The sequence below is a fragment of the Trichoderma aggressivum genome (assembly GCF_033847375.1).
Source record: "Trichoderma aggressivum f. europaeum strain CBS 100526 chromosome Unknown scaffold_001, whole genome shotgun sequence".
NCBI lineage: Eukaryota > Fungi > Ascomycota > Sordariomycetes > Hypocreales > Hypocreaceae > Trichoderma > Trichoderma aggressivum.
In genome coordinates this window covers 628,039-644,104 of record NW_026946367.1, presented here as the reverse complement: position 1 = coordinate 644,104, position 16,066 = coordinate 628,039, and the positions used below count along the sequence as shown (strand labels likewise).

General features: G+C 47.9%; 2 protein-coding genes across 2 annotated transcripts; one reads left to right on the top strand and one right to left on the bottom strand.

Annotated features, from left to right (window-relative positions):
* Positions 1-362: 362 nt before the first annotated feature.
* Triagg1_125 (uncharacterized protein) lies at positions 363-1,037 on the top strand (the record flags this gene model as incomplete). Its single annotated transcript, XM_062896244.1, has 1 exon — positions 363-1,037. The coding sequence occupies one exon, from the start codon at positions 363-365 to the stop codon at positions 1,035-1,037; it is 675 nt and encodes a 224-aa protein (XP_062760475.1).
* Positions 1,038-13,587: 12,550 nt separating this feature from the next.
* Positions 13,588-14,517, bottom strand: Triagg1_123 (uncharacterized protein; the record flags this gene model as incomplete). Its single annotated transcript, XM_062896232.1, has 1 exon — positions 13,588-14,517. One exon carries the CDS (start codon positions 14,515-14,517, stop codon positions 13,588-13,590), a length of 930 nt encoding a protein of 309 aa, XP_062760473.1.
* Between the last annotated feature and the right edge of the window lie 1,549 nt (positions 14,518-16,066).

The following is a 16,066-nucleotide window of genomic DNA, read 5'->3' as shown; positions in this document are numbered from 1 at the left end:
GTCTGGGGGACTTTTGCGACAGTCCGTGCCGAAATTCCGTTGCTACGACACTATCACGGGTTATGCTACTCTTCCTAGCCAGAACCTCGGACTGAGGCCAAGGCTAGTTGATCTGGGGCTAATCATAAATTGGTGCCATCGTCGGCGAGGAGTCATTCATTGTCCGTCCCACTTATGGCTGCATCCTTTGCGCCAAACTTGCCGACGAATAATGGTTCAGCAAGAGTTTATTAATGCATATATAAATTCTATAGTAATCTATTGCGTATACACAATTCATGGGCATGTTTTTATGACGACTTCGCGGAATCAGTAAAACTCCAAGATATTGTACTTCGAGACCAGCGAAGAAGATACAAATCATGCCATCCACACCAGGACAGTTCCGTGTCGAGCCTGCTCGAGAGGAGGACATGCCGCGATGTATGCAACTCATCCTCAATGCCTTTGGACCGTTTCCAAATTTCGACATTATTGGAGGGGGGCCTGATTCGGAGGAGACGCGGAGGCTGAACGCGGAGCGACACTTGCGCGGTTACAAGGAGCATCTTGAGAAATATCCTTCTGTATCGCCGGGCGTTAAATGCGTGTATACAGATCCTGCCACCGGAGAGGACAAGATTGTCGGGTTCGCAGAGTGGTTCGTCTGGGACCGCGAGAGGACCGAGGAGGAGTACACGGTGGAGAATTACATTTTGCGGATGGAGTGGGTGGAGGATCTGGAGAAGAGGAAGCTTGTGCTGGATACGATGGAGCCGGAGTTTGCGCTGAGGAGAAGGATCATGAAGGGGAGGCCGTTTGCGCTGCTGTGCTACATGTGTGTTGATCCTGAGTATAGGAGGAGGGGGGCGGCGACGGCGTGTGTGCGGTATGGGATGGAGAGGTGTGAGGAGTTGGGGATACCGGCGTATTTGGAGGCGAGCGAGGAGGGGATGAAGACGTATAAGACGTTGGGGTGGGAGGTTTATGAGGATTATGGGGAGAGGATGATGTTTCCGCCGATGATTTGGTGGCCGCCGAATGTGACGAGGGAGTGAGTGTTGGAGGATTTCATCTGCTTCGGAAGGAGGTTTGTACGATGTGAAGGTTTCCTTAGATGGAGTATAGCGAGTTGTTGGGTGGATTTTGTTGGGCTATAGGGAACATGGGTTGGGTTATGGATGTCTTTGTATATGATATCGATGCTTTGGGAGGATATTTGAGGATTCCGTTTGCGTAGGTTTGACGTTTGGTTGGAGGTGTGTATCGAGCTGTCAAAAGAAAGATATATTAGTTGTAAGAACGATAGAAAGAGGGTAGATAGCCGAGGCAAGCATACGACATTGTTCTTCAGATCTTTTGAAGACCGCCTTTGGCATGGCTCCTCCAGAGCGACAGATGGCAACTGATTCAACTGCCAGGAACGACGAATGGAAATTGGTTCGGCTGCCACCGTTTTTGCTTCTTATGCTGTAAGATCATCTGGTTCGGTGCTAGGGGTATTTAGGAAGTGGATTGATGTTCATTGTGAGTTCGAAATTGTCCTCTGGCATTCGGGTTGGACTTTTGTCGTAGAAGATAACTCGTGAAGGAGTGCCGTAACGTTCGAGAGGATTGATATGACGGATCGGTATGACGGATCAAAGAATCGGAGATTTTTGGGCGAACGCCATCTGCCAGTAAATGTGTTAGTACGTTGATCAGAAACAACAATGAAGCAGGCGATATAGGCAATTTTGACAGATATCTGAAGCACTGCTAAGCCCTGGAATCGGAGGCAATTCAACTTACCAAAGTAACAGCTTGTATAGTTGTATTGCGATCGAACACCATCTGAGAGATTTCAAGGGTTAGGGTTACTGGATTTCTTTTATCGAGGCAGCTTAGGCTACAGCCAGTGAAACAGATATAGAGTTCTTTGGAGCATCTCCCTCGTAAATAGGTAGTATTGGTTCGAAAAGAGTTTGAGGGTAAGCAATCGTGACCGCAACGGCTGCAGAGAAGACGCCGTAATAAGGTTCAAACCCATCTTCAGTATCTCTGGAAGCACAGACTGCTCTTGGAAAGAATCAGTGCTGTTTTGAAACCCACGAATGGGTACGCTACTTTGCGATGTGGACAATGGTGTACCTTTCGCCTGAGTAATTGCCCATGTTCAATGTTTGGACGGCGGGCCTCGGAGAACGATCTACCCAAAGCGAAAGTTCTACACAATACTTCAAACACACAGTTGAAACCCCACAGTTTGTATCTAGGATGTCCTCGATACATACCTCTTGTAGTGATTGCTCTCAGCTTCGAATCGATTGAGTGTATCGCTCGTGGGTACGGGCGGGAAGTTCGCCAGGGTATGTTCTCAAACACTTTGCTGCCCGACGGCAAGGAAAATATTCGATGTCAATATGTTGATGTTTTGTATCGATTATCGATATCGCTTAGTCGGCTTCATTTATTTTCGCAAACAATCGGAGACTGTTCATAACGGCAAAGAGGAATTAGATCTGGACAAGAAGTTGAGGAAAATGGAGCTCAGCGCTCCTAGAACTTAGCCGTGCGTGAAACTTCTTCGCCGCAAGCTCCCATACAAAGGTATTGGATGACAGACACTGGGAATATTTTCCAAGTAAACTTGAAGATCATAGTAAGACCAATGTCAACCATCCTCAGTAGAGTTGTGCGATCGTGGCGGTCGAGCCTGTTGTCGAGATGAGGAAACCAATTTGCAAGGTCACCATACGATGTCGTATTCGGGCTTTCGTAGGCAGTAGCCAACCATTTCTTTTCCTGTGTATCAATGGCCAAGATAGAGGTTCGAAATGAGAAGAACGCACTTTGTTGATTTGTTCTGCTCCATAGGTTGGCGAAAAGGCTGGTTTTTGGCGATTCCGTAGAAGTGGAGAGAGAGGAGATTCCCAGCCTGGATCTTTGTATTTGCCCCTAAGCGCAATTACCTGATAGCCACGGTGAAGGGACCAGACTTACGTAGAATCTCTCGAGAATTGATCTTGCTGATCTCAAATACGAGCCGAAGTTTGTGTCTGCAGAGACTGCCGTTTGTTTGACTTGCCAAAGCAGGTAGCCGGGCGAAAGAGAAGATAGGCTGCGAGTATGCTTATTACGCTAGGTTTTCTGTTTTTGATCATTTATGTCCAAAATTAGAAGGGCTTGCCAAAGGAATTATTAACAATTTGCTCAAAGCTGTCATTAATGTGTCGTTGAATGGATTTCAGGTGATGGGGCCTTCTGCGTCTCGTCAAGCTTGTATGCTGTCTTTTGGACCACTGGTAGGCAGGACGGGCAGCGACATACCGAAAGTGAATCATCAAAGAGAAGAAATCTTTACTCACCTAATAGAAAGTAGAATTTGATGGATTGAGAAACTTGTAGTGACTCTGCGTCCCAAGATCTGCGAGTGACAGCTTGGCTCCTGTTGGCCGTCAGTATCTCGATCCGCGTCGACGAGCAAGACAAAGGTCATACTACCCGGTAATTTCCAGGTCACACTTCCAACAGCAACACAAGGAACTAGATCACCATCCGTTTCTACGAGTGAATTAATGCATACGAAGAAGAGTAATGTCTCATATGCTGGATTATACATCAAAATACAGCCAAGTCCTAGCACAGAGAGTTCACCAGCAATTACGAGACGACACTGGAAACACAGCCATTCGAGAGCGTCTAGAGCGTCCATCGCCACATAGAATATTAAACTCGACCTACGCTCAAACCCACCACAACGCAAATACTACTAACCCAGCTCTTCCTCCCTACCCTCTCAGCTCTTCCTCCCCAGTCACCGCAGCCAAGCACCAAACGAAAGTCCCCGAGTGCGGCCCACCTTCATCTGATGTACGAGAAAGGCAGCCGGCCAATGAGAAAAATCGAGGCAGCTGGCAGCTTTTCGAAAATCATTTTCACAATCAGTAGCCCACCTCTTTTCCTAATATGGAACATGAGGGAGATGCAAATGTACCAAAGTACCTCCTCTGAAGAGGTCGAGGTACTTGGGTACAGGGCTGGAAGGAATTGGGGGAGGCGTACGAGGCTGTGATGGAGCCGTGATGGCTGAATTGGAGGATGCGGTCGAGATTTCAAGTGTCTGGGTAGAAGAGTAGCAGATTGCTCCATGTGTAATTTCCGAGTTCGTAGGTTCTAGCTAGTGTGTGTAGCTTCAATCTTCGTTATCCTGTCATCAAACCAAAGAGTTCTTGTGGCCAGTACCGGAAAACTGCATGTTGTGGCCGACCTGTCTCTAGCTGTCACATTGGCGTAGCCGCCTAGAGTCTATCCAAACTCTCGAAGAGAGTCCAAAGGCTCTTTCATATTGAAATATGATGGTGGGATTATGGCGGCCGTTTGGGAATGAATTTGGCGCTTTCTCCCTGATTCAAGGAGACATTTTTTGCTACAACTGATCCAGGATCCGAGTTCCTACGAGCGAATGCTTCTACCGTAGTAATTTAACATGGAGGAGACATTGTATCATATTGAATGAGGAGAATATTCACATCAACCAGATGCGCAGAATACCCAGCTCCTGACTCCTCCCAGGCTATCTGATCTGACCGCCTCCTGTCTTGCCATTTCCTCTCCCCGCTTTCCAAAGCCAGACTCTGAGTGAGGATAACACTCTGTCACTCCCTAGATCGTAAAGAAGTTCTCGGGGTGGTCCGTTCGAAGTAGGGGCATAGATTGCAATGGAAAGGCAGTCTCTTCTCGGTTTCTGGGTAGACACCATGTGCGTGTACGACGGTCGAGAGTTCGGTAGGGGTATCAATTAAACTGCCTCTACAAATGGTTAGCGAAGTCCACTGGAATATTTGAGGGACAATACCTGCAAACATCACGGGCACATGGAAATTGGCGTTGAGAGACGCTGTTTGTAGCCAAGGACGAGGCAAGAAAACAAGCCACTCCTATCCACGGCGAAGCCCCTCAGCTGCGAGCAGAAAAAGAGCAAGGAGTAACCAGTAATGGATAACCGAATATGCCTCCTGTGGATTGCTGTGATATTGAGGACAACTTGATGCGACAGGAAACGAATAAAGCCATTCTGCTGCCGTACCACGGCTTCTTGGCCAAATTCCCTGGGTGGACATGATCCTATGGCCCACCTGGGAGTAAGCGAACCTGGAAATGAACAGTTTTGAAAAAGAAAAGCGTTGTTTACCTGGGCAGGATTGCTCGAAGAGCCAGACGGGTAAAGTAAAGTGGTGGCAGTTGAGATTTAGTTAAATCCCCATCTGCATAGTAACGCACTCAGCCGAGACACTTTGCAGTTACCAGCTTTTGAGCAGTCAACATTGAATCTGGCTCATAGATGGATGGAAATGCTTGTATTTCTACTTTCTATGCATTCCTAATTAATCTCTCTCAAAGCCAACTACTATTTCTCTGGCAAACTTCAACGCCGCCCTTGGAAGATCCGACGCTCCAGGGTAATACAGCCCAAGGTTCAAACTCGGTCGTCAAGCTACAGGTATGGAACTTTGGAGTACCAAATGCTTGTGGTCATGTTTTGAAGCCGGAATGATGCTAATTCCCCTGATATTCTAGTTTCTCGAAGACCGTTAGCCGAATACCGACGCTCGATTCTCCGAACCGATCCTACAGCGAAGCTGAAGAGCACTCTCCCCATCCTCGATTTTATTCCAAGGCATTTCTTTTCATATTCTGCGACCAGTATTTTACGTGTCGATGTGCTTTTAGAGATACAAGGGTAGAGACGAGGGACTCGTAGGCAGACAATTGCTTGGGGCGTGACACCTGTAGGACATGGACAAAGCAAGATCGAGGATATCGGTAGCATTTGATTTTCCATATTTTCAAATTCAAGCGATGTTTTACTCCCTACTTACCGTTCTGATCCTTTGATTGATTCTTGCGACGAAAGTTTCATCGCGAGCTGCATTGTATCCATCCTGAAAATGTGACGAGATCATGATTCTGTCCAATCCAGCTCCCCTTGACTGGGCTTTTTTCGGTGGTTCAGTATTTCAAAAACATGACCAAGAGGAGACAGCGAATGGCAAAGTCCCATTGTCTTGTGATTTTCCTCTTGGGTTTCGAATCCGGAGCGAGAGCAGCCCGAGAAAGAGCGTCGCACCACCCCATTCGAAGCACAGCGAGCGATATCCTCTTTTCTTGAGGAGCATCTCTTTAGCTCGATCGATTACCGTTGAAGATCTAGATTGCGGAGAGGGCTAGCAGGGATACACCCTTGGAGAGTTATGGGTCGGGAATACGCCAGTTCAACGTACTGGGACTGCAACGAAATAATTGACAGAATAGACTACGATAGAATCGCAATCTATTTTTGATGACTTTGACTCTATTACTATCTGTCTGCTGATTGATCCAGCGATTCTGTAGAGAGACTCTGCCCTTTCTCAAGATGTCTCGATCGCATGAATATGGCGGTTTTGAAGAGGACTCCAAAATGCTACCAGAAGAAAGAAAAAAAAAGGGGTAAACCAAACCAGAGTCTTTTTTCAGTGTTGATAGAGATATTTACGGCATGGGTGGTAATGAAATACACATTTGGACATTGAATCTCTACGCCTGGGACTGGGAATAGCTTCACCCGCCAAAGAGTATCGTAGCAGTGCAGTGAACCCACGCTCCCGGGGGTCTCTACAGCGGCCACCACGCTACAGATTCAAACGGTATATCGAATTCAACAACTGCACAATTATCAATTCTAGATAAATGACATACAGGACAATGATATCAAAACTGCATTACTGTCTATTGCTCTACACATCTACGGCATCATCAACTCTCGATATCAACTCGTACCCAACATCACCACGCCCATTGATGCCCCCCCCTTCCTCGACACCAGCCTCACATCCCACTGCACCAATTCCCTCCATGGCACCCCCCCAATTCTCGAGGGCAGGCAACAGCATCACAACGCAACGAGCTTCACCTTCAATTCACTTTCTCGCTTGCCTACGGAGCCTCATCTCCTGAGTGCCCCTCTCCTCCTCGAGATCTGCCAATAATCAATCGAGGAGACCCCCCCCAACTTCACTTCTGCATGACCTGATACCCGTGGCCCCATTTTCCAAGTCTCCGGTCACGCGTTTGTTTCCTCGTTGTCTACGTGACAGCAGTGATCCTGAATTCTCATAGGCCAGACGAGCTGCAGGTGTCGATTTTCCATTTTTCACTTTTGGCCCAGCAACTGGCAGCCAGATCAGTAGGCTCCACTCCTCCGTTTTCCACGACTATTTGAACCTCTTCTTCTCCCGAGCTCTCTCGATTTTCTTTTTCTTCCTTTCTTCATCCCGGATTTCAGGTAAGTCCCCAGGTAAGTCATTTCCTTTGTCTTTTCCCCCTTCCCCTCAGAACCGTTTTGGAGTCCACTGACTACTGACTTCCTCTTCCTACTTCGCTTTGGTAATGCCTAGTAGGAAGAGGAAACAGGGAGCAGCTTTTTTTTTTCATTTTTTGACGATTGGGAAAATGATTAGAAAAGGGTTCTTCGTAATGAACTCTGCACTGTTTTGCAGTCAGAGATCTACTTTGACGATAACCATACTATGATCCCGCGATTTTTTTTTCTCTTTTTTTTTCTCTCTTCTCTCTCTTCTTCTTCCTCCTCCTCCTCCTCCTCTCTCCTCTCTTTCTTCTTGGTCATTTCCTCCTCTTTTTTGGGTAAGTATCTCTTCAATTTCAATCACATTTCCACTTCTGTTTGTCCGCCCCAGTTTCACTTTTCAAGTTTGACTGCCACCTCCCACTTCCATTTTCCACTGCCATTTTCCACTCCCATCTTCCATCTTCCACTCCCACCTCCAGCTGTCACCTCCATCTTCCATCTCCAGCTGCCACCCATCATCCACATCTCCATCGTATGTTCCATTTTCCAACTTCCACTTCCCCTTCCACAGTGACTTCTGATCCCTTCTTCCTCCGTACCTCACTTCCATCTTTCAGGTATGTTTTCCAATTTCTTACCAATCCCATTTTCTCCTCCCTACCCAATTCCCAAATGATGACAAAAGGGTTCTTTTCCAGCTGCTTGTCAGCAAATGGAATCAAATACTCTGTCTGATGGGCAGTTCAACTTTCAGTTGCTCTGGTTGCGGTCGGGGGCTCCTAGTTTTTATTTCTGTTTTCTGTATTTTTTTTCTTTTCTCTTGCCCTGTGATTTCTTTTCCTTCTTCCACTCGCTCCTGTACCACTCCCCCCTCCCCCTCCAATTTGTTTCCTCTACTTGTTGCTTTCTGTTTTCTCTTCGTAGCACACACAGACACATCGAGTGATGACTAGGGTTCTAGTTCCGTCTGCTCGTCAGTCATGGAATGAAATTATCGTCTGACACTGATTGAAGCACTCTAGCCTCTCGCTTCTGTTGATTCTTTCTTTATTGTGTCTGTGGGTGCTGAAGACACAAACAGAGCAAGACTTTGTTTATTTCTCAAATCACAATTTTCGCGATTTTCTTCCTTTTTCTTCTTTTTCCTTCTCTCTTCTCTCTTCTTCCTCTTCGCCCACTGCACTTTTCCCCCTCCACCTCAACCCAACACACACACACGCACATGGTGTGATGACCATGGGTTCCGTATTCCAACTGCACGTCAGTGATGGAGTAAAACAAATTGAGTCTGACACTGATCGACCCATCGGGTCTTTCTTTTTTTTGTGCGTGTGTGTGTCAAGGACATATTCGCATTCTCTTCAGCCTCGTCTTCAGCCTCGCCTTCAGCCTCCCTCTCCCACAGTACTTGTTTTTCTGCTTTGCTTTTTTCCCCTTCTTTCTGTTAACACCTCCTTTCTTCCCTCTCTACCTCTTCTCTCTTCCATCCACACACACATGTCACATGGAATGATGACTATGGGTTCCGTTTCCAGTTGCGAGTCAACAATGGAAAAAACAAATCAAGTCTGACATTGATTGAATCACTCTGGCCTCCCGCCTGCTGTTGATCTTTCATTTTGTGCTTGTGTGTCAAGGACACATTCGCATTTCCTTCAGCCTCGCCTTCAGCCTCGCCTGTTTTTCTGCTTTGCCTTTTCTTTCTTTCTGTCAACACCTCCTTCTCGCTTCCATCCACACACACCTGTCACATAGAATGATGACTATGGGTTCAGTTTCCAGCTGCTAGTCAGCAATGGAAAAAAAATTTCAGTCTGACATTGATTGTTTCACTCTGGCCTCTCGCCTGTTGTTGATCTTTCTTTTTGTGCTTGTGTATGCTGGAGGGAGCATATCTACAGTTGTCACAACTCCCTCTTTTCCCTTTTGTTCTCTCTTTCCCATCACCTTCCCTTTCTCGTCTTCCCTTTTCGTTTTACCATTTCTCTCTTCAACACACACACACTCAGGATGATGACATAGGGTTCATTCCAGCTCCAAAGGCAATGGAATCACAACATTCGTCTGACGCCGAAATTGATTCACTCTAGCCTCTCGCTTCAGTTGTTTCTTTTTCACTTGTGCTCTGTGTGCTGAAGAACGGAAATTTCTCAGTTCGTCTGTTCCGCCTCGGGGGGTCCCTTTTCTTTTTGTGTTACCTCTTCCCAACACATACACACTCAGGATGATGACATAGGGTTCATTCCGGCTGCTCGTCAGCGATGGAATAAAAAATTTCAGTCTGACGCCGAAATTGATTCACTCTAGCCTCTCGCTTCAGCTGTTTCTCTTTCACCTGTGCTCTGTGTGTTGGCGAGGCTACACAAGAACCAGTCCATGTTTTCATGTCGGCCATTGATGAAAACACACTTGGTTTGGCTTTAGTTGTCTGTTCTTGCGGGAGTCCCAATGATGAGTCTAATATTCTTTCGAGTCTGTCTAGAGCAGACCATGAAGGCAAAATTCAACTCTGAGCGACTATACTAACCTCCCCCCTTCCACTCCCCGTCTTTTGTACACTCACTAACTTGTCTTTTATAGGAACTCCGTTCTCTCTCTGGCGTTGAGCACTCACTAACTTTTCTTTGACAGGAACTCCTTTCTCTCTCTGCCGCTGAGCACCCATAGTAAGTCTTTTTCTTTGCTGCTTCTTTTTTTCTCCCATGGGGTGATTAGAAAACAACGTACCACAGTACAACTACGATACGCATGATTACAAAGCTTGCAGGGTTCTTCTGACCATGATTTCCTTGAACACATCTTCTGGCTTTATCTGTCTTGTTCTATGGCTGATCTCTTTTCTGAAACAGGTTTCGACAAATGCTTTTTTTCGTTCTTGATACTGGTACGTTCCCCTCCCCTCCCCCTCGCTCCTAACCCTCCACCTCTCTACACGTAAGGGATGATGATTTCATTCCTCAAGCACGATTGCAAAGTGAGTGCGCTTTGAGGAACACTTCAACAGCTTCCACTTACTGCTGACCATACGGAATCCCCTCACATTTTCCTTTTTCAATGTCTTACTTTGGATTTGTCCGCTGGCCACTTTTCTTGTCTAGGGTCCATCTTGAGTTCAAGGTTTCTTCCTTTTCCACATTGCTTTCTGGTAAGTCCCTTTTCTTTTTCTATATCATGGGATGATTACAAAAAAGAACACAACTTCAACTGAGTGCACTGCAAAGCAGCGAAACCTGGGTTCTACTGACCATGAAACTTGTCAATATTCTCTTGTCAATTCTCTTTTGGTGATCTCTATACTAACCACTTGCTTTGACCAGGGCTCCACACAATTGCCTCCCTCACTCTTTTTCGGTCGGTTTCTCCCCTCCCCTTCTACTATATGGGATGATTACAATCAAGAACACAATATCAAGATGCGTGTGTTTGGAGGAGATTCTTCTCCTCCGGCAGATTTAGGTTCTTCTGACCAGAAAATATTCTTCATGGGATTTTCTGACTTGGTCTTCTCTTCCTGATGGCTGATTCTTTTTTTGCAGTAGGAGTCTCACGGAAGCCTTCACTAGTCAGTGCCCTTTGGTAAGTGTCTTCTCTCTATCTCTCTCTTTTATTTTTCGGAGTGATTACACCGAGCCGCGCGACCAGTGGTCTGCGCTTACGTAGAGTCGCCTGTCTACATGGCACTATTATTACAGTAAATACACAGTGAGGGCTCTTCTGACCGACCTTTTGTTGTTGTTCTTTTCTCTTTCACTGTCTAGTCTCCCAGTAGCTGACTGATTTTCTAGCACATTCGTTGGCAGATGCCTACTTCAACATTTCGCCTTTCAGGTGAATCATCCTAGTGAGTATTCTTTTCTTCTTTTCCCCCACAATCATGGCATGATGACAACCAAACATACGATATCACAATGAGTGCAATGTAAATATAGATGGTCCTCTGACCAGTGCTTTTCTCGATGGTAGTGCTAGACCTAAACTTCAAGTTTCCGATCGCTGACTGCTTCTCTTCGATAGGTCGCATGTAATTGGGGGAGTCGGAACATCTAGAATAGATACTGCAAAAGAATATTCAAAACAACTTTTTCTTGTGCCTCAATCACGTGTGATATTTGCCCTGGAATTGTAGAGAGCAGGTTTACCTCTGTGTATACCCACAAGAGCGCGGGTCTGCATTATATTCTAAAGCCAAATTTTCTCTGGTAGAATTTCATCAGGAAGTTGAGCATTGATTCCGACATGTAGGGAGAAAGTTGTCTCTGATTTCGACGCAAAACTTTGCTCCAGCGTGGATTCTCAATCTCTCGTTGTACTCAGGCGGCGTCACTGCAAAGAATCGGCCAAGGCAATGGACGAATTTTCCAAACTTCGTTTGAGCAACAGAAAGAAACTGACAATCTCTACCATCCACGAGTTGAAGTGAAGACGAGCGAGCAACACCAAATGCCTAGAACCACGACGCAAGTGCAAAGCATGTTTGGGAAAAGGGACGGAGCGAGAATATCTTGGCCAGAGAAGGATAGCGATGGGATAAAATTTAGGAGGGCAATAATTATTCTTTCTTGGAAGTCAAATGCCTTGACTATGGTCGATAGATGCTCTCAACTCCAAAGTCAGAGCTAATGGATAAAAATTCATGTTTCAAAGACTGAGATGGAATTGAGAATGGAGCATCAAAAGTGGCAAGCTGGAAGCTCAACGAGACGAGACAAGAGAAGAGGGAGTGGAGGGTACGCCTACCTACTAAGTCAGAAAGGGGAAAAAAAAAGCAGTCACGCGAGATGGACTTGATAGTATGTTAAGCAGATTGTATTAAATCAACTGCATATCCCAGATCCGAAACTCCAAAAAAAAACCTTAGCAAACCCTCAATCTCGTCTTCAAGCTGGGGTTACCAGCATCGAGAGAGTATATCCCCCTTCCCAGAGCTGCCTTAGGGGCAGTCAACATAGTTAACCACCACCTGACCAAAGAGATAGAGCAAAGTAGCTCCAGAAACGCACTGGAACCAAGTTCCCTTTGGGTACATCACGCAAACGATGATGACGCTGAAGAAGGAGCACACAATGAACAAAGAGGTCCAAAACTCGAGATCGGTGGGCGGGTGACCACGCATGCTGTTGCGGTAGTACTCGAGCTCCTCGGTGCGATTGTAGAATCTCATGGTTGACGAAGAGGTGCTTGGCAGAAGTAGAAACAAATCTGGGTTTGAAGAGAGTTAGCTTCCAAAGCGTCAAGGAGGAGATCGGGATGCACAAACCACGTTGAGACGTTCTCGCGGAGCGTAGTAGCAGGGCTTTGGGCTTAAAAGTAGCGCGACAATGCTTGGTAGACGATGCGGACGTTCTTTTTCGGCTCAGCGAAGTGAACGGTCTTGGTCTTCTTGCTGATGGTGCAAGGGTCAGTTAGAAGGATTCGAGAATATAGAGTAGGATGTCGAGAAGAAGCGCGACGATGTTGATGAAGAAGACGAGGATGAGTTTGAGAATGTAGATGAAGAGTCCGTCGAGAAAGGGGAAGAGCATGGTGAGATGGGAGAGAACTGTTTCGCTCATGGAAAGATGAGAATCCTCAATTTCCTCTCGCCAAGATTTTCCTTGAAGGAAGGAAAACCAACGTCAAACGGGGGCACAGAATTTCAAAAGGGGGTGGAATCGGAGAGAAAAAAAAAAGCACGGTAGTGAAGAGAGCAGACACACCTCTTGCACTTGGGATTGCGGCGAAAAGGTCGAAAGCAGCTCTTGAGGAACTCGTAGAACTTGACGATTTTGGGGAACCCGAGCTTGATGCAAAGAAGAATGAAAAACATGACCACTCGCATTGTAAAGTCGCGTTGAGTTGAGTCAAGGAGAAAAAAAGATGCGCTGCGCATGATAGATTGCGTGGGTGGAAGTACGGCCAGCTGGCAGCGGGCAGTTTTGTCTCCCTCTCACTTTGTCGGCCTGCATTTTCCCAAAGACTTCAGTTTTCAGGAGAACCCCAACCCTGACCCGGTGACAGAAGTGAGTGTAAAAAAAAGTAAATGTAGATTTCGTGCTATGCTGTATAATGCTCAATAGGTTTGCATACCCTGACGGCATCTTCAGAATTTTGATGTTCAGCATGCTAGGTGCCACCCCAAAGCGACAAAAAGTCCACAACGCCGAATCCAACAGTAGAATAGATACATTTTGAGGCTCAGTGCCAGTCTTTTTTCCTCCTCTGTCTCTTGCTTTTTTATATACCACACGTTTGCTTTTCCTCCTCTTGCTTTCCCTTGCTAATCATATAATAGGGCGTGTTTACCAGCCACGACCGGCAAGCTTGTCCTCGGGCTTCATGGCGTCGCAGTTGATGCCGACCATGGCCTCACCCAGTCCGGTGCTGCACTCGGCAAGGACCTTGGGGTCACGGAAGTGAGTGACGGCGCGGACAATGGCCTTGGCTCGCTTGGCAGGGTCGCCAGACTTGAAGATGCCGCTGCCGACAAAGACACCGTCACAGCCAAGCTGCATCATGAGAGCAGCATCAGCAGGCGTGGCAACACCACCGGCGGCGAAGTTGACAACGGGGAGACGGCCCAGCTCAGCAGTCTGGCGCAGCAGCTCGACGTCAACCTCGAGCTTACGAGCAAGCTCACGGAGACGAACGATGCCGCCCTCGGCAAGAGCAGCCTTGGCCTGAGCAATGTCCCTGTTGACAGTCTTCATGTGGCGGACGGCCTCGACAACGTCTCCGGTGCCGGCCTCGCCCTTGGTCCGGATCATGGCAGCGCCCTCGGCGATGCGGCGCAGGGCCTCGCCCAGGTTGCGGCAGCCGCAGACAAAGGGCACGCCAAAGGGGCTCTTCTCGACGTGGCTCTCGTCGTCGGCGGGCGTCAGGACCTCGGACTCGTCAATGTAGTCGACGCCCAGGGCCTCGAGGATCTGGCACTCGACGAAGTGGCCGATGCGGGCCTTGGCCATGACGGGGATGGTGACGGCGTCCTGGATCTCCTTGATCATGGCAGGGTCGGACATGCGGGCGACGCCGCCGTCCTTGCGGATATCGGCGGGGACTCGCTCGAGGGCCATGACGGCGCAGGCACCAGCTTCTTCGGCGATGCGGGCCTGCTCGGCGTTGGTGACGTCCATGATGACGCCGCCCTTGAGCATCTGGGCGAGACCAGCCTTGAGGGCGAAGGTGGTCGCGGGGGTGGCAGCAGAGCCGTTGGTAGAGGCGTCGTTGGTCATGGCGATGACGGTGATGGTATTTTGGATGGAGGGGTAGATTTGGAGAGAACCTGGAGGAGAGATGGTTAGCACAAGACTTTAAGAGTTACTTCAGAGAGCCTCAACGGTATGGGATAGCACAAACAAGTAGAGTTGTCTCAAGGGTATCAAGAATTCGAATTGAGTGGTTTGCAAGTCTGGACAAGAAGTTTTGTGTTGAGGTTGGCGATGCCTTCAATATATGAGGGGCAATCCGGGAACTTGGCGGCGGGGCAACAAGGAGCAAAAAAAAAGTTGAGTCAATTTATTCAACTAGCAGTTGCCAAAGTACTCCGTATAATCTTACCCACGGAGCAGCCAAGAGAAGAAAAAAATACGAATATTACAAAGTACCTCGCCGGCTCTTACTTTGCAATTCTAGCGTTTCCTAGGAGGTACACACGGAGTACATCGGCACATGCTTCGTGCTACCTGCATTTACCAGGCCCGTCGAGACTAGCAGATGCATGGCGGAGGCGGGCGCCGCGCATTCCTTTGCGGAGCAAGCGAAAACGGAGCCGAGACGGGGGAATTTTGGTGATTCTTTCTTGACTGGACTTGTGCTGTGACATGCGGCCATCCTGTATAGAATTTTGGATGCCGGCCGTAGCCTTGTGATGATGCAGCAGAGCGGGGGGAGAGAGAGACAACCTTGAAGGCAGAGTGGGCAAAGGTGAAGGAAGATGCTGTAAGTAAACGGTTATGTACAGGGGTGGGACAATAGCCCGTGAATGGCTGGGCGTGGCGGCAAGCATCGGGAAATCAAAAAAGTTGCAGTTGTTTTGTTGTGTGTATGGATGGGTTGGCAGTTTATACGAGTACTCAATCTCTCATTAGAATGTATGTGGACAGTAGAGTACAAAGATCAGACTTGAGTCAAACATGTCATCGGGAGGGCGAAAGTATCAAGGCACCAACACAACATACCTACCTGTACATACAAAGATGCCTACACTCTCCCGCTTGCAGAGCCATCACGTAAACGGCGGGCCATCTATTAACCACCGCCACCATCAAAAGGCACTGGACGTCTAGAAGCCTGTCCCAGTGCCGTCAGAGCCCCCCCTAGCGGCGCGCCATTGAGTCCCCCGAGATCTCAGTTGCTAGTCACGAATCCAAGATGGCCGGAACAGCGCAAGGCTTGACTGGAACAGGCCATTCAACTGTGATTCCGGTCCGCCGGCCTCACCTTGGGCTTGACGCGGTGCAGCAGGGGCTTGGCCTCTTTGGGCGACTCCGGGGCGCCTCATGCAGGTCGATGCGGCGCCAAAAGAGAGAGACCCCGTTGTAGCGCATTTGCATTTGCATTGCAGTTGCTTTGCATGTTGCGGAGCACTTTTTGATTTCTATGCGTCTTCATCTCCGGAGTTGCACTTCCGTCATGTAAGTTGCGTATCGGGCGCTACGAGGCGGAGAGTCATCTCGAAACCTCTTCCTCTTCCTGTTCGAGTCGTATTATCGAGCATACATACGCAACGACATGGCGGAATCAGGCAGTCCCGCCGCCCGAAACATCCCGATGGCGGAGCAG